Source organism: Oncorhynchus mykiss, chromosome 19 (genome assembly GCF_057628025.1).
Source record: "Oncorhynchus mykiss isolate SJ-2025 chromosome 19, ASM5762802v1, whole genome shotgun sequence".
NCBI lineage: Eukaryota > Metazoa > Chordata > Actinopteri > Salmoniformes > Salmonidae > Oncorhynchus > Oncorhynchus mykiss.
This window is the reverse complement of record NC_143040.1, coordinates 487,932-515,000: the sequence shown is the minus strand read 5'-3', so window position 1 is coordinate 515,000 and position 27,069 is coordinate 487,932. Positions and strand designations below refer to the sequence as shown.

Below are 27,069 nucleotides of genomic sequence, written 5' to 3'. Positions count from 1 at the left end.
TACAGCTGGGAGTCTTCTTGGGTAAGTCTCTAAGAGTCATTACAGCTGGGAGTCGTCTTGGGTAAGTCTTTAAGAGTCATTACAGCTGGGAGTCTTCTTGGGTAAGTCTCTAAGAGTCATTACAGCTGGGAGTCTTCTTGGGTAAGTCTCTAAGAGTCATTACAGCTGGGAGTCTTCTTGGGTAAGTCTCTAAGAGTCATTACAGCTGGGAGTCTTCTTGGGTAAGTCTCTAAGAGTCATTACAGCTGGGAGTCTTCTTGGGTAAGTCTCTAAGAGTCATTACAGCTGGGAGTCTTCTTGGGTAAGTCTCTAAGAGTCATTACAGCTGGGAGTCTTCCTGGGTAAGTCTCTAAGAGTCATTACAGCTGGGAGTCTTCTTGGGTAAGTCTCTAAGAGGCATTACAACTGGGAGTCTTCTTGGGTAAGTCTCTAAGAGTCATTACAGCTGGGAGTCTTCTTGGGTAAGTCTCTAAGAGTCATTACAGCTGGGAGTCTTCTTGGGTAAGTCTCTAAGAGTCATTACAGCTGGGAGTCGTCTTGGGTAAGTCTCTAAGAGTCATTACAGCTGGGAGTCTTCTTGGGTAAGTCTCTAAGAGTCATTACAGCTGGGAGTCGTCTTGGGTAAGTCTTTAAGAGTCATTACAGCTGGGAGTCTTCTTGGGTAAGTCTCTAAGAGTCATTACAGCTGGGAGTCTTCTTGGGTAAGTCTCTAAGAGTCATTACAGCTGGGAGTCTTCTTGGGTAAGTCTCTAAGAGTCATTACAGCTGGGAGTCTTCTTGGGTAAGTCTCTAAGAGTCATTACAGCTGGGAGTCTTCTTGGGTAAGTCTCTAAGAGTCATTACAGCTGGGAGTCTTCTTGGGTAAGTCTCTAAGAGTCATTACAGCTGGGAGTCTTCTTGGGTAAGTCTCTAAGAGGCATTACAACTGGGAGTCTTCTTGGGTAAGTCTCTAAGAGTCATTACAGCTGGGAGTCTTCTTGGGTAAGTCTCTAAGAGTCATTACAGCTGGGAGTCTTCTTGGGTAAGTCTCTAAGAGTCATTACAGCTGGGAGTCGTCTTGGGTAAGTCTCTAAGAGTCATTACAGCTGGGAGTCTTCTTGGGTAAGTCTCTAAGAGTCATTACAGCTGGGAGTCTTCTTGGGTAAGTCTCTAAGAGTCATTACAGCTGGGAGTCTTCTTGGGTAAGTCTCTAAGAGTCATTACAGCTGGGAGTCTTCTTGGGTAAGTCTCTAAGAGTCATTACAGCTGGGAGTCTTCTTGGGTAAGTCTCTAAGAGTCATTACAGCTGGGAGTCTTCTTGGGTAAGTCTCTAAGAGTCATTACAGCTGGGAGTCTTCCTGGGTAAGTCTCTAAGAGTCATTACAGCTGGGAGTCTTCCTGGGTAAGTCTAAGAGTGATTACAGCAGGGAGTCTTCTTGGGTAAGTCTCTATGAGTCATTACAGCTGGGAGTCATCTTGGGTAAGTCTCTAAGAGTCATTACAGCTGGGAGTCGTCTTGGGTAAGTCTCTAAGAGCTTTAAACACCTGGATTGTATAACATTTCTCCATTAGTATGTTCAGAACTCTTCAAGCTCTACCACGATTGCCAGACAACAATGTTCAAGTCTTGGACGTCTATGTGTATGTTTGTGTGTCTGTGTGTGTATATTTGTGGTCTGTGTGTGTTTCGGTGTGCGGCATTATGTCTGTGTGTGTACGTGTGGTGTGTGTATGTCTATGTGTGTGTGTGTGTACGTGTGGTGTGTGTCTGTGTGTATGTGTGGTGTGTGTCTGTGTGTACGTGCGGTGTGTGTGTATGTGATACGGTACCTCGTATATGGGCAGCGTGTCGGAGTTCCAGGCGTTGATCCGTGATTCGTTGACGTCGACCACTGTCACGTGGATCTCTGGACACATGTGGGCGATGACACTGCAGGTTGGTCCTCCCACATAGCCTGCTCCTATACAGCAAATTCTGTTGATCTGAAACATCTAGAGAGACATACAGAGAGACAGAGAGACAGGCACACAGAGAGAGAGAGACACACAGAGAGAGAGACACACACACAGAGAGAGAGAGGAGACACAGAGAGAGACAGACACACAGAGAGAGAGAGAGAGAGAGAGAGAGAGAGAGAGAGAGAGAGAGAGAGAGAGAGAGAGAGAGAGACACACACACAGAGAGAGAGAGGAGACACAGAGAGAGACAGACACACAGAGAGAGAGAGAGAGAGAGAGAGAGAGAGAGAGAGAGAGAGAGAGAGAGAGAGAGAGAGAGAGAGACACAGACACCAGTCAAAATATTATTTTTATTGATATCAAGTGCTTGTCAGGAACATGGCCTTCAAAACTAAACAGTTTTAGTGGCATCCAGGGTTGGGTAGTTAACTGTCTAAATGTAATCCTGTCTAAATGTAATCCAACCAGGGTTGGTTACTGTCTAAATGTAATCCAACCAGGGTAGGTTACTGTCTAAATGTAATCCAACCAGGGCAGGTTACTGTCTAAATGTAATCCAACCAGGGTTGGTTACTGTCTAAATGTAATCCAACCAGGGTAGGTTACTGTCTAAATGTAATCCAACCAGGGTAGGTTACTGTCTAAATGTAATCCAACCAGGGTTGGTTACTGTCTAAATGTAATCCAACCAGGGTTGGTTACTGTCTAAATGTAATCCAACCAGGGCAGGTTACTGTCTAAATGTAATCCAACCAGGGTAGGTTACTGTCTAAATGTAATCCAACCAGGGTAGGTTACTGTCTAAATGTAATCCAACCAGGGTTGGTTACTGTCTAAATGTAATCCAACCAGGGTAGGTTACTGTCTAAATGTAATCCAACCAGGGTAGGTTACTGTCTAAATGTAATCCAACCAGGGTTGGTTACTGTCTAAATGTAATCCAACCAGGGTTGGTTAGGTTACTGTCTAAATGTAATCCAACCAGGGTTGGTTAGGTTACTGTCTAAATGTAATCCAACCAGGGTTGGTAACTGTCTAAATGTAATCCAACCAGGGTAGGTTACTGTCTAAATGTAATCTATTACAGTTACTAGTTACCAGGCCAAAATAGTAATCAGTAATGTAATCTAGTTACATTCAGTTACTTTTAGATTACTTTCCCCTTAAGAGGCATTAGAAAACGACAAAAATGTATGTTACCAATTAAACGACATCTATTGCAGGATAAATCAATGTTGAAGTTTACATAGTTGGCCATATATGGATGTTAAATGTTACTTTATGGGTTGGTTATGTAGGCTTCTTCTAAACCATCGCTTTCTACTACATATAACAATACGATTAAATGATATCTTTGTTTTTTTTAATACAAAGTCTATCAGAATTCCAGTCATGTATAGCCCTTAATCTTCCAAGAATAGGACTTGGAAATATGAAAGTATAGATTAACCAAATTGTTTTACCTGAGCAGGACCCTAAAACAACTGACTTTAGTTTTGTGAAAACTAAGGACGTATTAGCCAACCCTACTCTGTTGTTTACGAGGTTGTTGTCATGGAGACTGATTGGGCATTGAGCAGCTGTTGGCAAGAGCTCGCTGTCCACTGGTTTCAAAAACAATGATTGGTAGGGCAGATTAAAAATGTATTTAAATTCAATCATTATTGGGTTCAAATACACGTTTAGATTTGTGAACAGCCGTCCACAACAACCACAATCCGTCGGGCGCAAATAGCTAAATGAGAGAGCAGCAGCGCGATTCACACCAATGCGCTATGTAGATATCAATAATAAGTGATATCCGTATCGTCGTAGACTAAACCACTACTGTCGTCTTTACCTCCAAGCGTTTAGTCAAGTTGGATCATGTTTGGATGCCGACAGCAGTCGCACCATTGTGGAAGACACAGCTTGGACTGTAGCCTAGAAAAACCTTCTCCTGCTCTTTCCCCGCGATCCATGAAAACTCATTTGGTGTGTCATCATTAGTGGTCTCTGATTGGTGGTCATCATTTGGTGTGTCATCATTAGTGGTCTCTGATTGGTGGTCATCATTTGGTATGTCATCATTAGTGGTCTCTGATTGGTGGTCATCATTTGGTGTGTCATCATTAGTGGTATCTGATTGGTGGTCAGACTCACTCAGGTGGAACAAATTTAAACATTGTGCCTTTTTTCTTCCCAATGCTGATTTGACGGGTCATTGAGAAAACAGAGAAGTGTCCACAAACATTTTTTCCCCCACAAACCTCCTTTCTGAATTTAAAACTAATCCTTTTAAGTAATCATCTAGTTTTTCAAAGAGTATTTGTAATCTGACTACAATATGTTTTCTGGTAAAGTAGCGGATTTACACATGTAACCCGTTACTCCCCAACCCTGGTGGGCAACTGGCAAGGAACAACTCCCTGGAGGGAAGAAACCTTAATAAAACAAACTAGAAAAGACGAGACAAATTGAACGTCAGAGAATATGACCCTCACTTGAGTAAGGAACCGAAGCCAAATAGCTCATTTTAAAAACAGTGGTATAATGTTAGCCTATTTGGAGAAAAGTTTTGTGTCTGTGCAACGGAGCACGTTGTTGGAAAAGAAAACGAGATTATTACGTAACTGTGTGTAAAAGTACTGTAATGAAACAGGCAGGGAGCGGGACTTGAACCCTCAACCTTCTAAACCCGAAGTCCAGCGTGATATCGACCGTGCCCCCGAAAGTATGCTCAAGTGGCAGAGTCGATATCCGCGTTTATAAACCCAGGGTCGTTACACTGCTAAACTCTGCACAACAACTTCCACAATGAAGTCAGACATCGAGGCATTAATCCAGAATGTCGGAAACCAGTTTAATACAGGATGTTTTTATTTATTCCGTTCTGATTTAGGGTGCGTTCGCAAAATTCACTCCTGCTATCTACTCCGATTTCAGGGCGTCTTGAGTGTGGCAGAGCACAGAAACACTGGATGAATTTACGAACCAATCAACACCCGTTAAATATGGCCGGTGTCAGTAAACAGTCGGGCAAAAAAACGTAATGAAATCGTTTTCCAGCAGCACAATTACAGTCCAGCAACACTCTGGATAACATGAAAACATCCTAACCAGCTCTGCTTGGTTGAGTAAAAATGTGTCAGATTGGAGGTGTTCTCTCATTTGTGATCTTTTGAAGTAGCTAGCAAATTAACATTAGTCAAGCACCGAAATTAGGGTCAGAAAACTGAATTTTCGAACGCACCCTTGGTTGGATTATTCTACTCGGCTAAAGTGAATCAGAGAGAGAGAGAGAGAGACGTCAATCTCAACAAATATGAGCGTCCAAAGGTTTCAGTAACAGTTATAACGTTATTATAATTTATTAATAATTACATAGCTATTGAGTAGTAAAACACTTACCACTGCGGAGACAACTACCCGATCTCACGGATAAAATTCAATTCGCAAAAAAACTCACTTCCGTTATCGGTATAATCAGATGTTACTGACGCGATGTCAATTTTATCACTGAAATATTGTTGCTTTGAAGATCTTTGGGGTTGTGGAAGGGATCGCGTGTCGATAGTTGCTGTACTTAAACCCGTTAGTTACAAATGAGAGCTCTGTAATGTTGCATATTATGCTGGGTTTCCGCTAGATGCCACAGTCACAAAGTCAAAATTGGCTCTATTGTATAAATTCATACAAAAATGAGATGTTTGCTCATCATTTAGGGTTAGGTATAAGGTTAGCAGTGTGGTTAATGTTTAAAATAACATTTTAATTAAGAGAAATTTACGAAATAGGCGGCGTTTTTTAAAACTTTGTGTCTGTGGTAACTAGTGGCGACCCTTGTACAAATTGGGCGAAGTAAAGTCTTCCGGGGTTCTGCGTCGCGTACAGCCAACCAGCGAGTGAGACGTCATTAATGGTTAGATCGGCATTGGGGCAGGGTTCAGAAAGATTAACAATACAGCGTTGTCATGGTGAGCTCAGCTGGAATGAATTTGTTTCTGTCCCAGATAGCCTCCTATATAGGGCTCTGGTCCAAACTAGTGCACTATGTAGGAATCAGGGTGCCATTTGGGATCATCACAGTATCACTGAAATGTGCTTTTAAATGACTTTGACAAATAGGACATGAATGATTAGGTTGGATTTGAGAAGAGGCCAGAGAGTTGTTAATCTTGTTCACACAATACCTTTATCTATTGACACCCCGGGAGTCAGACAGACAGACTGGGAGTCAGACAGACAGACTGGGAGTCAGACAGACACCCTGGGAGTCAGACAGGAAGTCAGACAGACAGACTGGGAGTCAGACAGACAGACTGGGAGTCAGACAGACACACAGACTGGGAGTCAGACAGACAGACTGGGAGTCAGACAGACACACAGACTGGGAGTCAGACAGACACACAGACAGACTGGGAGTCAGACAGGAAGTCAGACAGACAGACTGGGAGACAGACAGACAGACAGACTGGGAGTCACACAGACACCCTGGGAGTCAGACAGACAGACTGGGAGTCAAACAGACAGACAGGAAGTCAGACAGACAGACAGGAAGTCAGACAGGAAATCAGACAGGAAGTCAGACAGACAGACAGGAAGTCAGACAGTCAGACAGGAAGTCAAACAGACAGACAGGAAGTCAGACAGACAGACTGGGAGACAGACAGACAGGAAGTCAGACAGGAAGGTAGACAGTCAGACAGGAAGTCAGACAGACAGACTGGGAGTCAAACAGACAGACAGGAAGTCAGACAGACAGACTGGGAGACAGACAGACAGGAAGTCAGACAGTCAGACAGGAAATCAGACAGACAGACAGGAAGTCAGACAGACAGACAGGAAGTCAGACAGTCAGACAGGAAGTCAAACAGACAGACAGGAAGTCAGACAGACAGACTGGGAGACAGACAGACAGGAAGTCAGACAGGAAGGTAGACAGTCAGACAGGAAGTCAGACAGACAGACAGGAAGTCAGACAACGGACCAGGAAGCTGTGGTATTACAGTTTATTTGTTGTTTTGGAAGGTAAAGTGCATAGTTGAAGCCCTTTCTCTCTGTTAGACCTGTTCCCTATATAGTACACTACTATAGACCAGAGCCCTATTCCCTATATAGTACACTACTATAGACCAGAGCCCTATTCCCTATATAGTACACTACTATAGACCAGAGCCCTACTCCCTATATAGTGCACTACTAGTGACTAGAGCCCTATTCCCTATATAGTGCACTACTAGTGACTAGAGCCCTATTCCCTATATAGTGCACTACTTCTGACTAGAGCCCTATTCCCTATATAGTGCACTACTAGTGACTAGAGCCCTATTCCCTATATAGTGCACTACTAGTGACTAGAGCCCTATTCCCTATATAGTGCACTACTAGTGACTAGAGCCCTATTCCCTATATAGTACACTACTATAGACCAGAGCCCTATTCCCTATATAGTACACTACTATAGACCAGAGCCCTACTCCCTATATAGTGCACTACTAGTGACTAGAGCCCTATTCCCTATATAGTGCACTACTAGTGACTAGAGCCCTATTCCCTATATAGTGCACTACTAGTGACTAGAGCCCTATTCCCTATATAGTGCACTACTAGTGACTAGAGCCCTATTCCCTATATAGTGCACTACTAGTGACTAGAGCCCTATTCCCTATATAGTGCACTACTAGTGACTAGAGCCCTATTCCCTATATAGTGGTACTACTATAGACCAGAGCCCTATTCCCTATATAGTGGTACTACTATAGACCAGAGCCCTATTCCCTATATAGTGCCCTACTAGTGACTAGAGCCCTATTCCCTATATAGTGCACTACTAGTGACTAGAGCCCTATTCCCTATATAGTGCCCTACTAGTGACTAGAGCCCTATTCCCTATATAGTGCCCTACTAGTGACTAGAGCCCTATTCCCTATATAGTGCACTACTAGTGACTAGAGCCCTATTCCCTATATAGTGCCCTACTAGTGACTAGAGCCCTATTCCCTATATAGTGCACTACTAGTGACTAGAGCCCTATTCCCTATATAGTGCCCTACTAGTGACTAGAGCCCTATTCCCTATATAGTGCACTACTAGTGACTAGAGCCCTATTCCCTATATAGTGCACTACTAGTGACTAGAGCCCTATTCCCTATATAGTGCACTACTAGTGACTAGAGCCCTATTCCCTATATAGTGGTACTACTATAGACCAGAGCCCTATTCCCTATATAGTACACTACTATAGACCAGAGCCCTATTCCCTATATAGTACACTACTATAGACCAGAGCCCTATTCCCTATATAGTGGTACTACTATAGACCAGAGCCCTATTCCCTATATAGTGGTACTACTATAGACCAGAGCCCTATTCCCTATATAGTGGTACTACTATAGACCAGAGCCCTATTCCCTATATAGTGGTACTACTATAGACCCTATTCCCTATATAGTGGTACTACTATAGACCAGAGCCCTATTCCCTATATAGTGGTACTACTATAGACCCTATTCCCTATATAGTGGTACTACTATAGACCAGAGCCCTATTCCCTATATAGTGGTACTACTATAGACCAGAGCCCTATTCCCTATATAGTGGTACTACTTTAGACCAGAGCCCTATTCCCTATATAGTGGTACTACTATAGACCAGAGCCCTATTCCCTATATAGTGGTACTACTATAGACCAGAGCCCTATTCCCTATATAGTGGTACTACTATAGACCAGAGCCCTATTCCCTATATAGTGGTACTACTATAGACCAGAGCCCTATTCCCTATATAGTGCCCTCCTTTTGTTGTTGACATACCTAAGTAGTGCACTATACTGTATATATGGAATAGTGTGCATAAGTAGTGCACTGTACTGTATATAGGGAATAGGGTGCCTAAGTAGTGCACTATACTGTATATAGGGAATAGGGTGCTTAAGTAGTGCACTATACTGTATATATGGAATATGGTGCCTAAGTAGTGCACTATACTGTATATATGGAATATGGTGCCTAAGTAGTACACTATACTGTATATAGGGAATAGGGTGCCTAAGTAGTGCACTATACTGTATATAGGGAATAGGGTGCCTAAGTAGTGCACTATACTGTATATAGGGAATAGGGTGCCTAAGTAGTGCACTATACTGTATATAGGGAATAGGGTGCCTAAGTAGTACACTATACTGTATATAGGGAATAGGGTGCCTAAGTAGTGCACTATACTGTATATAGGGAATAGGGTGCCTAAGTAGTGCACTATACTGTATATAGGGAATAGGGTGCCTAAGTAGTACACTATACTGTATATAGGGAATAGGGTGCCTAAGTAGTGCACTATACTGTATATAGTGAATAGGGTGCCTAAGTAGTACACTATACTGTATATAGGGAATAGGGTGCCTAAGTAGTGCACTATACTGTATATAGGGAATAGGGTGCCTAAGTAGTGCACTATACTGTATATAGGGAATAGGGTGCCTAAGTAGTGCACTATACTGTATATAGGGAATAGGGTGCCTAAGTAGTACACTATACTGTATATAGGGAATAGGGTGCCTAAGTAGTGCACTATACTGTATATAGGGAATAGGGTGCCTAAGTAGTGCACTATACTGTATATAGGGAATAGGGTGCCTAAGTAGTACACTATACTGTATATAGGGAATAGGGTGCCTAAGTAGTGCACTATACTGTATATAGGGAATAGGGTGCCTAAGTAGTACACTATACTGTATATAGGGAATAGGGTGCCTAAGTAGTGCACTATACTGTATATAGGGAATAGGGTGCCTAAGTAGTGCACTATACTGTATATAGTGAATAGGGTGCCTAAGTAGTGCACTATACTGTTTATAGGGAATAGGGTGCCTAAGTAGTGCACTATACTGTATATAGGGAATAGGGTGCCTAAGTAGAACACTATACTGTATATAGGGAATAGGGTGCCTAAGTAGTGCACTATAATGTATATAGGGAATAGGGTGCATAAGTAGTGCACTATAATGTATATGGGGAATAGGGTGCCTAAGTAGTGCACATACTTAAGGCCCCAGAGTGATTCCATGTCCCCCTGCCTGCCCAACTCTGAACCCCCCCTGCCAACCTCAGACCCCCCCTCCCCTGGGGTAAAAAATAAAAAACCCTGGGGTGTATTCATTACATCTTGCAACGGAAACCGTTTACCATTTTACAAACCAAACGAAAGCAAACAGAACGAAATGGGGGAGGAACCTACTGACATTTGTCCAATAGAAACTCTGGAGTAAAAAAAATGGTTTCTGATGCAAAACATTTTTTGTTCGTTTTTGTTGTTGCAACAAACTAAAAAAAAACGTTTTGCAACAGAATAGACATAATGAATACACCCCCCATGACCTGACTACACAACAACACAGTGGAACTTACACTATGACATCATCAACGCGCGCTACACTCAGATCCATTGTGACATCACCGCGGAATGTCGGGGTGTTGATTCTGAAGAGCCCCTCCCCCTCTCCTGTTGCTAAGTGATTCAATCAATAAACTACATGACTAGCTAGTTGATCAGACCATCAATAAACTAGATGACTAGTGACTAGCTAGTTGACCATAACAAATTAATATCTGAGTCCCAAATTGCACCCCAATCTATGTAATGCACTAATTCTGACTAGAGCCCTATGTAGTGCACTAATTCTGACTAGAGCCCTATGTAATGCACTAATTCTGACTAGAGCCCTATGTAGTGCACTAATTCTGACTAGAGCCCTATGTAGTGCACTAATTCTGACTAGAGCCCTATGTAGTGCACTAATTCTGACTAGAGCCCTATGTAGTGCACTAATTCTGACTAGAGTCCTATGTAGTACACTAATTCTGACTAGAGCCCTATGTAGTGCACTAATTCTGACTAGAGCCCTATGTAGTGCACTAATTCTGACTAGAGCCCTATGTAGTGCACTAATTCTGACTAGAGCCCTATATAGTGCACTAATTATGACTAGAGCCCTATGTAGTGCACTAATTCTGACTAGAGCCCTATGTAGTGCACTAGAAAGGCCATCTGAGACCCAGCCGGTGATGCCCAGAGGAAAGAGGACAGTATACAAGGTCGATCTGGTCCCTACATTCCCCTCTGAGTTAGATTAGTTACAAGGCCCGTGATCAACTGTGGCCCCGCCTGATGATGTCAGATCTTTGTTGTGGATCACACCCCCCCCCAACCCTGACCTATATAGTGCACTACCCCATAGGGCTCTGGTCTAAAGTAGTGCGCTACCCCATAGAGGTCTGGTCTAAAGTAGTGCACTACCCCATAGGGCTCTGGTCTAAAGTAGTGCACTACCCCATAGGGCTCTGGTCTAAAGTAGTGCACTACCCCCATAGGGCTCTGGTCTAAAGTAGTGCACTACCCCCATAGGGCTCTGGTCTAAAGTAGTGCACTACCCCCATAGGGCTCTGGTCTAAAGTAGTGCACTACCCCCATAGGGCTCTGGTCTAAAGTAGTGCACTACCCCCATAGGGCTCTGGTCTAAAGTATTGCACTACCCCCATAGGGCTCTGGTCTAAAGTAGTACACTAAACAGGAAATGCATTGTGATGTACAGGGGTCGGAGGTCGCAGTAAGCTGTTGGGTTCCAGGGTACCAACGTAGAACGGGCAGAACGTCTGGTGGAGATGTTGGGTTGTCCAGTAGAACGTCTGGTGGAGATGTTGGGTTGTCCAGTCTGGTGGAGATGTTGGGTTGTCCAGTAGAACGTCCTGTGGAGATGTTGGGTTGTCCAGTAGAACGTCTGGTGGAGATGTTGGGTTGTCCAGTAGAACGTCCTGTGGAGATGTTGGGTTGTCCAGTAGAACGTCTGGTTCTCTCCGGTTCTGTTCCGTCTGGTTCTGCTGCTAGTCCACCGGTGGAGCTGGGGGATCCTGGTCACGACTCTGTTAAACAGGAGGAACAACGGTCAATAAACAAATACATACAACAATATCAAAACCATCCCTTCATCCACCCTCTTCTCCTCCATCCACCCTCCTCCCCTCCACCCTCCTCTTCCCCCCCTTCATCCACCCCCCTTCATCCACCCTCCTCTCCTTCATCCACCCTCCTCTTCCCCCCCTTCATCCACCCCCCTTCATCCACCCTCTTCTCCTCCATCCACCCTCTTCTCCTCCATCCACCCTCCTCTTCTCCATCCACCCTCTTCTCCTCCATCCACCCTCTTCTCCTCCATCCACCCTCTTCTCCTCCATCCACCCTCTTCTCCTCCACCCACCCTCTTCTTCTCCATCCACCCTCTTCTCCTCCATCCACCCTCTTCTCCTCCATCCACCCTCTTCTCCTCCATCCACCCTCTTCTCCTCCATCCACCCTCCTCTCCTCCATCCACCCTCCTCTTCTCCATCCACCCTCCTCTCCTCCATCCACCCTCTTCTCCTCCATCCACCCTCTTCTCCTCCATCCACCCTCCTCTTCTCCATCCACCCTCCTCTCCTCCATCCACTCTCTTCTCCTCCATCCACCCTCTTCTCCTCCATCCACCCTCCTCTTCTCCATCCACCCTCCTCTCCTCCATCCACCCTCCTCTCCTCCATCCACCCTCTTCTCCTCCATCCACCCTCCTCTTCTCCATCCACCCTCCTCTCCTCCATCCACCCTCCTCTCCTCCATCCACCCTCTTCTCCTCCATCCACCCTCCTCTTCTCCATCCACCCTCTTCTCCTCCATCCACCCTCTTCCTCTCCATCCACCCTCTTCTCCTTCATCCACCCCCCCTCTCCCCCTCCCCCCTTCATCCACCCTCCTCCATCCACCTTCCTCTTCTTCTCCCCCCTCCAATCACCCTCCTCTTCCCCACCTCCATCCACCCTCCTCTTCCCCACCTCCATCCACCCTCCTCTTCCCCCCCTTCATCCACCCTCCTCTTCCCCCCCTCCATCCACCCTCCTCTCCCCCATCCACCCCCCTCTTCTACCCCCCCCCTCCCTCTATACTTGCGTTGTGGGGTCCAATAGGTTCCCTCTATCCCTCCTCCTCCCTCCATACCTACACTGTGAGGTCCAGTAGGTTCCCTCCTCCTCCCTCCATACCTACACTGTGAGGTCCAGTAGGTTCCCTCCTCCTCCCTCCATACTTACACTGTGAGGTCCAGTAGGTTCCCTCTATCCCTCCTCCTCCCTCCATACCTACACTGTGAGGTCCAGTAGGTTCCCTCTATCCCTCTTCCTCCCTCCATACCTACACTGTGAGGTCCAGTAGGTTCCCTCCTCCTCCCTCCATACTTACACTGTGAGGTCCAGTAGGTTCCCTCCTCCTCCCTCCATACCTACACTGTGAGGTCCAGTAGGTTCCCTCCTCTTCCCTCCATACCTACACTGTGAGGTCCAGTAGGTTCCCTCCATACCTACACTGTGAGGTCCAGTAGGTTCCCTCTATCCCTCCTCCTCCCTCCATACCTACACTGTGGGGTCCAATAGGTTCCCTCTATCCCTCCTCCTCCCTCCATACCTACACTGTGAGGTCCAGTAGGTTCCCTCCATACCTACACTGTGAGGTCCAGTAGGTTCCCTCTATCCCTCCCCTCCCTCCATACCTACACTGTGAGGTCCAGTAGGTTCCCTCCTCCTCCCTCCATACCTACACTGTGAGGTCCAGTAGGTTCCCTCCTCCTCCCTCCAAACCTACACTGTGAGGTCCAGTAGGTTCCCTCCTCCTCCCTCCATACCTACACTGTGAGGTCCAGTAGGTTCCCTCTATCCCTCCTCCTCCCTCCATACCTACACTGTGAGGTCCAGTAGGTTCCATCCATACCTACACTGTGAGGTCCAGTAGGTTCCCTCTATCCCTCCTCCTCCCTCCATACCTACACTGTGAGGTACAGTATGTTCCCTCCATACCTACACTGTGAGGTCCAGTAGGTTCCCTCCATACCTACACTGTGAGGTCCAGTAGGTTCCCTCTATCCCTCCTCCTCCCTCCATACCTACACTGTGGGGTCCAATAGGTTCCCTCTATCCCTCCTCCTCCCTCCATACCTACACTGTGAGGTCCAGTAGGTTCCCTCCTCCTCCCTCCATACCTAGACTGTGAGGTCCAGTAGGTTCCCTCCTCCTCCCTCCATACCTACACTGTGAGGTCCAGTAGGTTCCCTCCTCTTCCCTCCATACCTACACTGTGAGGTCCAGTAGGTTCCCTCCATACCTACACTGTGAGGTCCAGTAGGTTCCCTCTATCCCTCCTCCTCCCTCCATACCTACACTGTGGGGTCCAATAGGTTCCCTCTATCCCTCCTCCTCCCTCCATACCTACACTGTGAGGTCCAGTAGGTTCCCTCCTCCTCCCTCCATACCTAGACTGTGAGGTCCAGTAGGTTCCCTCCTCCTCCCTCCATACCTACACTGTGAGGTCCAGTAGGTTCCCTCCTCTTCCCTCCATACCTACACTGTGAGGTCCAGTAGGTTCCCTCCATACCTACACTGTGAGGTCCAGTAGGTTCCCTCTATCCCTCCTCCTCCCTCCATACCTACACTGTGGGGTCCAATAGGTTCCCTCTATCCCTCCTCCTCCCTCCATACCTACACTGTGAGGTCCAGTAGGTTCCCTCTATGCCTCTTCCTCCCTCCATACCTACACTGTGAGGTCCAGTAGGTTCCCTCCTCCTCCCTCCATACTTACACTGTGAGGTCCAGTAGGTTCCCTCTATCCCTCCTCCTCCCTCCATACCTACACTGTGAGGTCCAGTAGGTTCCCTCCTCCTCCCTCCATACCTACACTGTGAGGTCCAGTAGGTTCCCTCCTCTTCCCTCCATACCTACACTGTGAGGTCCAGTAGGTTCCCTCCATACCTACACTGTGAGGTCCAGTAGGTTCCCTCTATCCCTCCTCCTCCCTCCATACCTACACTGTGGGGTCCAATAGGTTCCCTCTATCCCTCCTCCTCCCTCCATACCTACACTGTGAGGTCCAGTAGGTTCCCTCCTCCTCCCTCCATACCTACACTGTGAGGTCCAGTAGGTTCCCTCTATCCCTCCTCCTCCCTCCATACCTACACTGTGAGGTCCAGTAGGTTCCCTCTATCCCTCCATACCTACACTGTGAGGTCCAGTAGGTTCCCTCCTCCTCCCTACACTGTGAGGTCCAGTAGGTTCCCTCCTCCTCCCTCCATACCTACACTGTGAGGTCCAGTAGGTTCCCTCCTCCTCCCTCCATACCTACACTGTGAGGTCCAGTAGGTTCCCTCCATACCTACACTGTGAGGTCCAGTAGGTTCCCTCTATCCCTCCTCCTCCCTCCATACCTACACTGTGGGGTCCAATAGGTTCCCTCTATCCCTCCTCCTCCCTCCATACCTACACTGTGAGGTCCAGTAGGTTCCCTCTATGCCTCTTCCTCCCTCCATACCTACACTGTGAGGTCCAGTAGGTTCCCTCCTCCTCCCTCCATACTTACACTGTGAGGTCCAGTAGGTTCCCTCTATCCCTCCTCCTCCCTCCATACCTACACTGTGAGGTCCAGTAGGTTCCCTCCTCCTCCCTCCATACCTACACTGTGAGGTCCAGTAGGTTCCCTCCTCTTCCCTCCATACCTACACTGTGAGGTCCAGTAGGTTCCCTCCATACCTACACTGTGAGGTCCAGTAGGTTCCCTCTATCCCTCCTCCTCCCTCCATACCTACACTGTGGGGTCCAATAGGTTCCCTCTATCCCTCCTCCTCCCTCCATACCTACACTGTGAGGTCCAGTAGGTTCCCTCCTCCTCCCTCCATACCTACACTGTGAGGTCCAGTAGGTTCCCTCTATCCCTCCTCCTCCCTCCATACCTACACTGTGAGGTCCAGTAGGTTCCCTCTATCCCTCCATACCTACACTTTGAGGTCCAGTAGGTTCCCTCCTCCTCCCTACACTGTGAGGTCCAGTAGGTTCCCTCCTCCTCCCTCCATACCTACACTGTGAGGTCCAGTAGGTTCCCTCCTCCTCCCTCCATACCTACACTGTGAGGTCCAGTAGGTTCCCTCTATCCCTCCTCCTCCCTCCATACCTACACTGTGAGGTCCAGTAGGTTCCCTCCATACCTACACTGTGAGGTCCAGTAGGTTCCCTCTATCCCTCCTCCTCCCTCCATACCTACACTGTGAGGTCCAGTAGGTTCCCTCCTCCTCCCTCCATACCTACACTGTGAGGTCCAGTAGGTTCCCTCCTCCTCCCTCCATACCTACACTGTGAGGTCCAGGAGGTTCCCTCCTCCTCCCTCCATACCTACACTGTGAGGTCCAGTAGGTTCCCTCCTCCTCCCTCCATACCTACACTGTGAGGTCCAGTAGGTTCCCTCCTCCTCCCTCCATACCTACACTGTGAGGTCCAGTAGGTTCCCTCCTCCTCCCTCCATACCTACACTGTGAGGTCCAGTAGGTTCCCTCCTCCTCCCTCCATACCTACACTGTGAGGTCCAGTAGGTTCCCTCCTCCTCCCTCCATACCTACACTGTGAGGTCCAGTAGGTTCCCTCCTCCTCCCTCCATACCTACACTGTGAGGTCCAGTAGGTTCCCTCCTCCTCCCTCCATACCTACACTGTGAGGTCCAGGAGGTTCCCTCCTCCTCCCTCCATACCTACACTGTGAGGTCCAGTAGGTTCCCTCCTCCTCCCTCCATACCTACACTGTGAGGTCCAGGAGGTTCCCTCCTCCTCCCTCCATACCTACACTGTGAGGTCCAGTAGGTTCCCTCCTCCTCCCTCCATACCTACACTGTGAGGTCCAGTAGGTTCCCTCTATCCCTCCTCCTCCCTCCATACCTACACTGTGAGGTCCAGTAGGTTCCCTCCTCCTCCCTCCATACCTACACTGTGAGGTCCAGTAGGTTTGCCGGCAGGCGGTGCTGGGGATCCTCTGAGGCTGTTGGGTCTGAGGAGGAAGAGGAGCAGAACCAGAACCATCCAGCCCATCAGAACCACGGGGACAGTCAGGTCTCCACCTCCTACTGAGCCACTGGGTCCTGGTACTGGAGGGACACAGAGAAAGACAGTCCCGTTAATAACCACTTGGCTGGACGGTGTATCAACCAACACTGAAAAACAAAGTGTGTATCTCCACTGGAAGTGTTGTTTAGATCAGCACGAAGCTTAAATGTGGGTCAGTGTGTGGTGATATAAAGCATACATACAGTCCTGAGGACACTCTGTCTCTGTACAGTAGGACTGAGACTGACGTAGCTGGTGGACACAGGAGAGAGAGAGGGGGGGGAGAGAGAGAGAGAGAGAGGGGGGGGGGGAGAGGGGGCGGAGAGAGAGAGAGAGGGGGGGGGGGGAGAACATGAGTTTACAGATCGTGTTTGTTCTATCCTTATTAGACCAGGCAAACAGACAGAGACAGGCAGGCAGACAGAGAGGCAGACAGGCAGACAGACAGGCTGACAGACAGGCAGAGAGACAGACAGAAGAGTCAGACAGGCAGAGAGACAGACAGGCGGGCAGAGAGACAGACAGAGAGAGGCAGACAGGCAGAGAGACAGACAGGCGGGCAGAGAGACAGACAGGCTGACAGACAGGCTGACAGACAGACAGAGAGGCAAACAGACAGACAGACAGACAGACAGACAGACAGACAGACAGGCAGACAGGCGGGCAGGCAGACAGGCAGACAGGCTGACAGACAGACAGAGAGACAGACAGACAGGCAGGCAGACAGACAGAGAGGCAGACAGGCAGAGAGACAGACAGACAGGCAGAGAGACAGACAGACAGACAGGCAGAGAGACAGACAGACAGGCAGGCAGAGAGACAGGCAGAGAGACAGACAGACAGGCAGAGAGAGTCAGACAGGCAGAGAGACAGAGACAGGCGGGCAGAGAGAGGCAGACAGACAGGCGGGCAGAGAGACAGGCAGAGAGACAGACAGACAGGCGGGCAGAGAGACAGGCAGAGAGACAGATCTTGTGGTTTTCAATGAATCATTCAATTCCTATGAGATAATGGAAGTCGCCTGGCAGCTCTCGCCCTCTTCAACGAACACAAAACTAGACCTCCGGGATGCTTGGCCTTCTAGACAGAGTTTCAAATAAAAATCCATATCTCAGACTGGCCAAAATAAAATAAAAGATTAAGATGGGAAAAGAACACAGACACTGGACAGAGGAACTCTGCCTAGAAGGCCAGTATCCCAGACTCGCCTCTTCACTGTTGATGTTGAGACTGGACAGAGGAACTCTGCCTAGAAGGCCAGCATCCCGGAGTCACCTCTTCACTGTTGACGTTGAGACTGGACAGAGGAACTCTGCCTAGAAGGCCAGCATCCCGGAGTCTCCTCTTCACTGTTGACGTTGAGACTGGACAGAGGAACTCTGCCTAGAAGGCCAGCATCCCGGAGTCTCCTCTTCACTGTTGACGTTGAGACTGGACAGAGGAACTCTGCCTAGAAGGTCAGCATCCCGGAGTCGCCTCTTCACTGTTGACGTTGAGACTGGACAGAGGAACTCTGCCTAGAAGGCCAGCATCCCGGAGTCGCCTCTTCACTGTTGACGTTGAGACTGGACAGAGGAACTCTGCCTAGAAGGCCAGCATCCCGGAGTCGCCTCTTCACTGTTGACGTTGAGACTGGACAGAGGAACTCTGCCTAGAAGGCCAGTGTCCCAGAGTCACCTCTTCACTGTTGACGTTGAGACTGGACAGAGGACCTCTGCCTAGAAGGCCAGCATCCCGGAGTCGCCTCTTCACTGTTGACGTTGAGACTGGACAGAGGAACTCTGCCTAGAAGGCCAGCATCCCGGAGTCGCCTCTTCACTGTTGACGTTGAGACTGGACAGAGGAACTATGCCTAGAAGGCCAGCATCTTGGAGTCTCCTCTTCACTGTTGACGTTGAGACTGGACAGAGGACCTCTGCCTAGAAGGCCAGCATCCCGGAGTCGCCTCTTCACTGTTGACGTTGAGACTGGACAGAGGAACTCTGCCTAGAAGGCCAGCATCCCGGAGTCGCCTCTTCACTGTTGACGTTGAGACTGGACAGAAGAACTCTGCCTAGAAGGCCAGCATCCCGGAGTCGCCTCTTCACTGTTGACGTTGAGACTGGTGTTTTGTGGGTACTATTTAATGAAGCTGCCAGTTGAGGACTTGTGAGGCGTCTGTTTCTCAAACTAGACACTCTAATGTACTTGTCCTCTTGCTCAGTTGTGCACCGGGGCCTCCCACTCCTCTTTCTATTCTGGTTAGAGCCAGTTTGCGCTGCTCTGTGAAGGGAGTAGGACACAGCGTTGTACGAGATCTCCAGTTTCCTGGCAAGTTCTCACGTGGAATAGCCTTCATTTCTCAGAACAAAAATAGACTGACGAGTTTCAGAAGAAAGGTCTTTGTTTCTGGCCATTTTAAGTCTGTAATCGAACCCACAAATGCTGATGCTCCAGATACTCAACTAGTCTAAAGAAGGCCAGTTTTATTGCTTCTTCAAATCAGTACAACAGTTTTCAGCTGCGCTAACAGGATTGCAAAAGGGGTTTTCTAATGATCAATTAGCCTTTTTAAAATGATAAACTTGGATTAGCTAACACAACGTGCCATTGGAACACAGGAGTGATGGTTGCTGATAATGGGCCTATGTAGATATTCCATAACAAATCAGCCGTTTCCAGCTACAATAGTCATTTACAACATTAACAATGTCTACACTGTATTTCTGATCAATTTGATGTCATTTAAAAATGGACAAAAAAAATGTTGCTTTTCTTTCAAAAACAAGGATATTTCTAAGTGACCCAAAAACTTTTGAACAGTAGTGTACATGTACATCATAACTCAACATAAATCTGTATCTATATATACTTAGAAATCTCTGTATGTTCATTAAAATAAAATATTGGACAACTCCCAGGAAGTTAAGGACTAAGCTGTGGTTCAGGGTCCCGCTCTGTCTGTAGGCAAATGACGAAACTCTCATGGTTGTGCTGGACCAATGACAGCTGGCCACATAGACACACCTGTACACAGGGACCAATGAGATGGCCTGGTTGACTGGAGCGCATTCTAAAACAGATTTACACCCCCGCCTCCCAGCATTCCATTGTTGCAACATTCTAATCACTACCTTGAAGCACAGAAAGAGAGAGAGACACCATCTATGTGTGTGTGTGTGTGTGTGTGTGTGTGTGTGTGTGTGTGTGTGTGTCTATCTGTCAGTCCTCAAGACAAACACAGAGAGACAGACAGCAGGAACCAGGATATGCTGCTGGCTCAGAGCCTCCACAGTCCCACACACTTTTCCCTTCCCTCCTTCTCTCCTTGTGTCTCTCGCCTTTTTCTCTCTCTCTCTCTCTCTTCAATTTAAGGGCATTATTGTCATGGGAAACATATGTTAACGTTGCCAAAGTAAGTGAGGTAGATAATAAACAAAAGTGAAATAAACAATAAAAATTAACAGTAAACATTACACATACAGAAGTTTCAAAACAATAAAGACAAATGTCATATTATGTCTGTATACATTAATGATGATCTCTCTCAAATGTAAAAAAAAAAAAAGACTGGATTGGTCGAGGCATGGGCAAACTATATCTAATGTACTGAGGGAAGTGAACAAGTGCCCCCCCCCCCCCATCAGGGTCATGCTGCATCCTGCCGTCAGTTTTAATCAGATTGAATGATGACGTGGATTGGGGTAAATGCGGAAGACACAGTTTCACAGGAATCTCTCTCCATCACACACACACACACAGACACACACACAGACACACATACACACACACACAGACACACACACACACAGACACACACACAGACACACACACACACACATACCCACACACACACACACAGATACACACACACACAGATACACACACACACACACACACACTCTTACCAGGTTGATGAGTCGTCTCATGGCGTGCTCCTGGGTGCAGATGCACTCACAGGGGTCAAAGCCTCCCTCCGCCATTACGATCACCTGACAAAACACACACACCTGGGATGAGACCACACACACACCTGGGATGAGACCACACACACACATCTGGGATAAGACCACACACACACACACCTGGGATGAGACCACACACACACATCTGGGATAAGACCACACACACACACACACCTGGGATGAGACCACACACACACACACACACCTGCGATGAGAGGAGACATCGTTGACATCCCAGATGCCCCCCCCCCCCCCCCCCCCCCAGAGAGGAGATCACATTGACATCCCAGATGCCCCCCCCTACTTTTGACCAGGCCCACTGGCTACCTGTGCCATAAAATGCCCGGACCTCTTGGCAGGTGCAGTAGCTCAGAGAGGCTACAGGTAAATGTTTCCTTGGCCGTTGTGTAACTTATTTACACAGTCGCTGACTGTGGTTCTCATTTCATTTAGGCCAAACAACAAGCAATGAGGAAATGGTTTCACAGGTAAAACAAAGCAGATCCTGGAGCCTTTTACTGGTGCTGAATGATCTGTACATAGTTACCTACCTAGCTAGTTAGGTAGGTACACATTACCACCCTAGAAACAAAACAGAGACCAATCTAATGAGTAGTGGCCATGTAGGGGAGGGGCCATGTAGGGGAGGGGCCATGTAGGGAGGGGCCATGTAGGGGAGGGGCGAGGTAGAAAGGTTAAATTACAGAATGTCTCTGATGGGGAAACAAAACGCAAAATGTTAGATGCTAAGCCTGTTAGCAAAATGTTAGATGCTTAGCCTGTTAGCAAAATGTTAGATGCTTAGCCTGTTAGCAAAATGTTAGATGCTTAGCCTGTTAGCAAAATGTTAGATGCTTAGCCTGTTAGCAAAATGTTAGCAAATGTTAGATACGTAGCCTGTTAGCAAATGTTATATGCTTAGCCTGTTAGCAAATGTTAGATGCTTAGCCTGTTAGCAAAATGTTATATGCTTAGCCTGTTAGCAAATGTTATATGCTTAGCCTGTTAGCAAATGTTAGATGCTTAGCCTGTTAGCAAATGTTAGATGCTTAGCCTGTTAGCAAATGTTAGATGCTTAGACTTTTAGCAAAATGTTAGATGCTTAGCCTGTTAGCAAATGTTAGATGCTTAGCCTGTTAGCAAAATGTTAGATGCTTAGCCTGTTAGCAAAATGTTAGATGCTTAGCCTGTTAGCAAATGTTAGATGCTTAGCCTGTTAGCAAAATGTTAGATACGTAGCCTGTTAGCAAATGTTAGATGCTAAGCCTGTTAGCAAAATGTTAGATACGTAGCCTGTTAGCAAATGTTAGATGCTTAGCCTGTTAGCAAATGTTAGATGCTTAGCAAATGTTAGATGCTAAGCCTGTTAGCAAAATGTTAGATGCTTAGCAAATGTTTGATGCTAAGCCTGTTAGCAAATGTTAGATGCTAAGCCTGTTAGCAAATGTTAGATGCTAAGCCTGTTAGCAAATGTTAGATGCTAAGTCTGTTAGCAAATGTTAGATGCTTAGCAAATGTTAGATACTTAGCAAATGGTAGATGCTTAGCCTGTTAGCAAATGTTAGATGCTTAGCAAATGTTAGATACTTAGCAAATGTTAGATACTTAGCCTGTTAGCAAATGTTAGATGCTTAGCAAATGTTAGATGCTAAGCCTGTTAGCAAATGTTAGATGCTTAGCCTGTTAGCAAATGTTAGATGCTAACGTCACTGTAGCCCTTGATCATGATTTTCAGTTCCATTACATACGAGTCATTGGACGAAAGCATCTTCTGTGGGGGCGGGGTTTGTTAAGAGACCCGCCTCTCGGTCTGAACATTAACAGGCATCGCTTGCTCTACTGGTTTTGAAAGCATAAGGACCTTATCTTTCATATCGGCTAGAAATAATACAAATATATATTTTAAAAGGCTACTTTATAGGGTTAGAGTTCCCACACGACCGTATTTCCATGTCACAACGCTTGTTATTAAGAGAAAACAGACACAAGACAGAGTGGACGACCTGATGAATTATCTGAGTCTCTGAACACCTGTGTGTCAACAGAAGACAGAGTGGACGACCTGAATAATTATCTGAGTCTCTGAACACCTGTGGACGACCTGAATAATTATCTGAGTCTCTGAACACCTGTGGACTACCCGATGAATTATCTGAGTCTCTGAACCTGTGACAAACGGCCACAAACATGTCACTCAACAAAATACTGTTTTTTTTTAAATGTTGCATTTGTGAAATTATTTTTTCTAGAACCGTAGAGCAATAGAGAATCGATTCATGGGAGTATTTAGCTGGTTTAGGCTTCCAGAGCCAAATCACCATTTTAACAGAACAGCAGTAAAGTTAGGCCTCTTCAGTTCAATATATATTTTTTTAACTAGGCAAGTCAGTTAAGAACAAATTCTTACTTACAATGACAGTGGGTGTTCAGGGGCAGAACGACGGATTTGTACCTTGTCAGCTCGGGGGTTAGAACCTGCAACCTTCCGGTTACTAGTCCAACTCCCTAACCACTAGGCTACCCTGCCGCCCCAACTGTAACTAGTTAGCAGCTAGTCTCTGGGCGAACACATCCAAGGCTGACAAAGTCCTCCTGTCTTATATTATGGAACTATAATAAAAACGAAAACAAACTTTGTCATTAACGAGTGAAAAAAACGTGGCCTAAGATAACCGCATATACCGGCAACATTATTTGATAAGTGGTTAGATGGGGCGTTATGTATTTCAAAGCGTTTGTTTCCTTTAATGTAGCTGGAAGCTAAGCGACGATAGCAACTGGTTCACGCAGCACTAACAGTTAGTAAAAGGCTAACATTAGTAGGCTATAGTTGGCTAGCAAGATGGCAAACTTATTTTGTGTACCTATACATTCACAAAAGTAATTTGCTTTGTAAGTTGGCTGATAAATGTAATTGAAACCAGAAGTCATGACTGCGGATAATTTGAAGTGAAGTTATTTTTTTTGTCGGGAGTTTTACATGACATTTACAGGGAAGAGGCTGACTTGTCGGGTCCTCCATATTACGCCACACACCGCAATTTTCATTTTCCGGCATGACTTCGGTTCTCTGATCCGTTTTATGTAAAAACTCGAAAAATATAGGTGCAACTTCTGTTGGTGCCGTCTAGCCTGGACCCAGATCTGTTGGTGCCGTCTAGCCTGGACCCAGATCTGTTGGCGCCGTCTAGCCTGGACCCAGATCTGTCGGTGCCGTCTAGCCTGGACCCAGATCTGTTGGTGCCGTCTAGCCTGGACCCAGATCTGTTGGTGCCGTCTAGCCTGGACCCAGATCTGTTGGTGCCGTCTAGCCTGGACCCAGATCTGTTGGTGCCGTCTAGCCTGGACCCAGATCTGTTGGTGCCTGTCTAGCCTGGACCCAGATCTGTTGGTGCCGTCTAGCCTGGACCCAGATCTGTTGGTGCCGTCTAGCCTGGACCCAGATCTGTTGGTGCCGTCTAGCCTGGACCCAGATCTGTTGGTGCCGTCTAGCCTGGACCCAGATCTGTTGGCGCCGTCTAGCCTGGACCCAGATCTGTTGGCGCCGTCTAGCCTGGACCCAGATCTGTTGGTGCCGTCTAGCCTGGACCCAGATCTGTTGGCGCCGTCTAGCCTGGACCCAGATCTGTTGGTGCCGTCTAGCCTGGACCCAGATCTGTTGGCGCCGTCTAGCCTGGACCCAGATCTGTTGGTGCCGTCTAGCCTGGACCCAGATCTGTTGGTGCCGTCTAGCCTGGACCCAGATCTGTTGGTGCCGTCTAGCCTGGACCCAGATCTGTTGGTGCCGTCTAGCCTGGACCCAGATCTGTTGGCGCCGTCTAGCCTGGACCCAGATCTGTTGGCGCCGTCTAGCCTGGACCCAGATCTGTTGGCGCCGTCTAGCCTGGACCCAGATCTGTTGGCGCCGTCTAGCCTGGACCCAGATCTGTTGGCGCCGTCTAGCCTGGACCCAGATCTGTTGGTGCCGTCTAGCCTGGACCCAGATCTGTTGGTGCCGTCTAGCCTGGACCCAGATCTGTTGGTGCCGTCTAGCCTGGACCCAGATCTGTTGGTGCCGTCTAGCCTGGACCCAGATCTGTTGGCGCCGTCTAGCCTGGACCCAGATCTGTTGGCGCCGTCTAGCCTGGACCCAGATCTGTTGGTGCCGTCTAGCCTGGACCCAGATCTGTTGGTGCCGTCTAGCCTGGACCCAGATCTGTTGGTGCCGTCTAGCCTGGACCCAGATCTGTTGGTGCCGTCTAGCCTGGACCCAGATCTGTTGGTGCCTGTCTAGCCTGGACCCAGATCTGTTGGTGCCGTCTAGCCTGGACCCAGATCTGTTGGTGCCGTCTAGCCTGGACCCAGATCTGTTGGTGCCTGTCTAGCCTGGACCCAGATCTGTTGGTGCCGTCTAGCCTGGACCCAGATCTGTTGGTGCCGTCTAGCCTGGACCCAGATCTGTTGGTGCCGTCTAGCCTGGACCCAGATCTGTTGGTGCCTGTCTAGCCTGGACCCAGATCTGTTGGCGCCGTCTAGCCTGGACCCAGATCTGTTGGTGCCGTCTAGCCTGGACCCAGATCTGTTGGTGCCGTCTAGCCTGGACCCAGATCTGTTGGTGCCGTCTAGCCTGGACCCAGATCTGTTGGTGCCGTCTAGCCTGGACCCAGATCTGTTGGTGCCTGTCTAGCCTGGACCCAGATCTGTTGGTGCCGTCTAGCCTGGACCCAGATCTGTTGGTGCCGTCTAGCCTGGACCCAGATCTGTTGGCGCCGTCTAGCCTGGACCCAGATCTGTTGGCGCCGTCTAGCCTGGACCCAGATCTGTTGGTGCCGTCTAGCCTGGACCCAGATCTGTTGGTGCCTGTCTAGCCTGGACCCAGATCTGTTGGTGCCGTCTAGCCTGGACCCAGATCTGTTGGTGCCGTCTAGCCTGGACCCAGATCTGTTGGTGCCGTCTAGCCAAATGGAGGTGCAACTTCGCATTGGAGCTGTTTGATGCATGTTATATTCAAAACTTCATTCGTTACGTGTGGATGCGTTTACGCTCCCTACCCTGTAGATTCAGTACTTTTACCCAGCGCTGCCAGTGCATTTGCGTTTTGCTGTGTTATTGAAGGGACAGAGAGACGACACTTACCTGAACACACTGATCCAGACGCAGCTTTTAGAGTCCAGGGAATGTATGTTTCTTGTTGTTATCGTTCCCGACTGTAGACACGTTATCAGAAAGCCACAGCTGGCCAAACTGTTTTCATCTCTGTACAGTAGAAGATTTCCAGGGGCTCATTCATTATGCCAATTCTGTTGCAACACGTTCCATAAACGGAGGCAAACGAAACGGGAGGGGACCTACCCGATACTGTCCAATAGAAACGGTGGTTTTAGTTGCAAAACGGGGAACTAATGATAACACCCAAGCTTTTGATACAGTACGCGACAGCCACGTCACGGACATCACGCGAGATCTGCGAGTAGACAGGGAACTCGTGTTTTTGCTCGTCACTAGTTACCACAGCCATAAAGTCATAAATAGCGCCTATTTCTACAATTTCTTTTTTTCAATTGTATTTTAAATCTTAACCACACTGGCTATATTGTAAAGATGTATGAAAATAAATTATATCAAAATGCTATTTAAGGTTTTGCATAAGGTTAGCAATGTTGACTTTGTGACTGTGGTAACGTGGAAACTTTCGTTTTTTTTTTTTTTTTCTCCAACTCAGCGTTTCAACTGTCTCAGACATCCGATTGGTTTAGATATCCAGCGGGATATCATTTCAGCCAATCAAAGTCAAGAGCGAGTTAAGATGCGACGACGTACGGAAAGTAAACAAACCATACATGGTCAATCAATCACCCCGGTGACAGATGGAGTACATTATGAAGAATAACCTAATACATGTTAGGTGTACAACTAAATCAATATCTGCTGATTAACTCAGTAACTCTTTTTTTTATTTTACCTTTATTTAACCAGGCAAGTCAGTTAAGAACAAATTCTTATTTTCAATGACGGCCTGGGAACAGTGGGTTAACTGCCTGTTCAGGGGCAGAACGACAGATTTGTACCTTGTCAGCTCGGGGGTTTGAACTCGCAACCTTCCGGTTACTAGTCCAACACTCTAACCACTAGGCTACCCTGCCGCCCCGTCTTGTGTCATCTCTTTCCCCAAAATGCCCCCAGAAAAGTCTGTTCATGTGACCTTCATGTTCAAGTGAATGATAAAAAAAAAAAAAAAAACTCTGTATTTTCTCTGAATAGAGTCCATCCGTGTTGACGGAAAAGGACAGAGATGTC

General features: G+C 47.5%; 2 protein-coding genes across 3 annotated transcripts in view; both read right to left on the bottom strand.

Annotated features, from left to right (window-relative positions):
* The window catches only part of LOC110518820 (UDP-glucose 6-dehydrogenase), a 24,038-nt gene extending 17,455 nt beyond the window's left edge, over positions 1–6,583 (bottom strand). The window contains exons 1-2 of the mRNA XM_090209516.1: positions 5,329–6,583; positions 1,810–1,971 (exon numbers count right to left, since the gene is read on the bottom strand). Coding sequence (XP_090065642.1) covers positions 1,810–1,971 — 162 coding nt within the window. The 5' untranslated portion in view covers positions 5,329–6,583. The remainder of the gene's footprint in view (positions 1–1,809; positions 1,972–5,328) is intronic.
* Positions 6,584–6,915: 332 nt separating this feature from the next.
* Positions 6,916–26,226, bottom strand: LOC118936874 (small integral membrane protein 14). 2 transcript variants are annotated; one of them, XM_090209518.1, is made up of 5 exons: positions 25,909–26,226; positions 20,737–20,820; positions 17,053–17,101; positions 16,729–16,890; positions 6,916–11,834 (listed from the first exon to the last, which is right to left on the bottom strand). In XM_090209518.1, exons 2-5 carry the CDS (start codon positions 20,809–20,811, stop codon positions 11,827–11,829), a joined length of 294 nt encoding a protein of 97 aa, XP_090065644.1. In that variant the 5' UTR covers positions 20,812–20,820; positions 25,909–26,226; the 3' UTR covers positions 6,916–11,826. The 2 variants fall into 2 exon arrangements, with proteins under 2 accessions (XP_090065644.1, XP_090065643.1); XM_090209517.1 differs by having other exon boundaries at positions 16,733–16,890.
* Positions 26,227–27,069: the final 843 nt, after the last annotated feature.

Coding starts and splice junctions, on each gene's coding strand:
- LOC118936874 (XM_090209517.1), bottom strand. CDS start 20,811: ATGGCGGAGGGAGGCTTTGACCCCTGTGAGTGCATCTGCACCCAGGAG. Junction 17,102..20,736: donor TGAGACGACTCATCAACCTG/GTAAGAGTGTGT, acceptor TGTGTCCACCAG/CTACGTCAGTCTCAGTCCTA. Junction 16,891..17,052: donor GACAGAGTGTCCTCAGGACT/GTATGTATGCTT, acceptor GTGTCCCTCCAG/TACCAGGACCCAGTGGCTCA.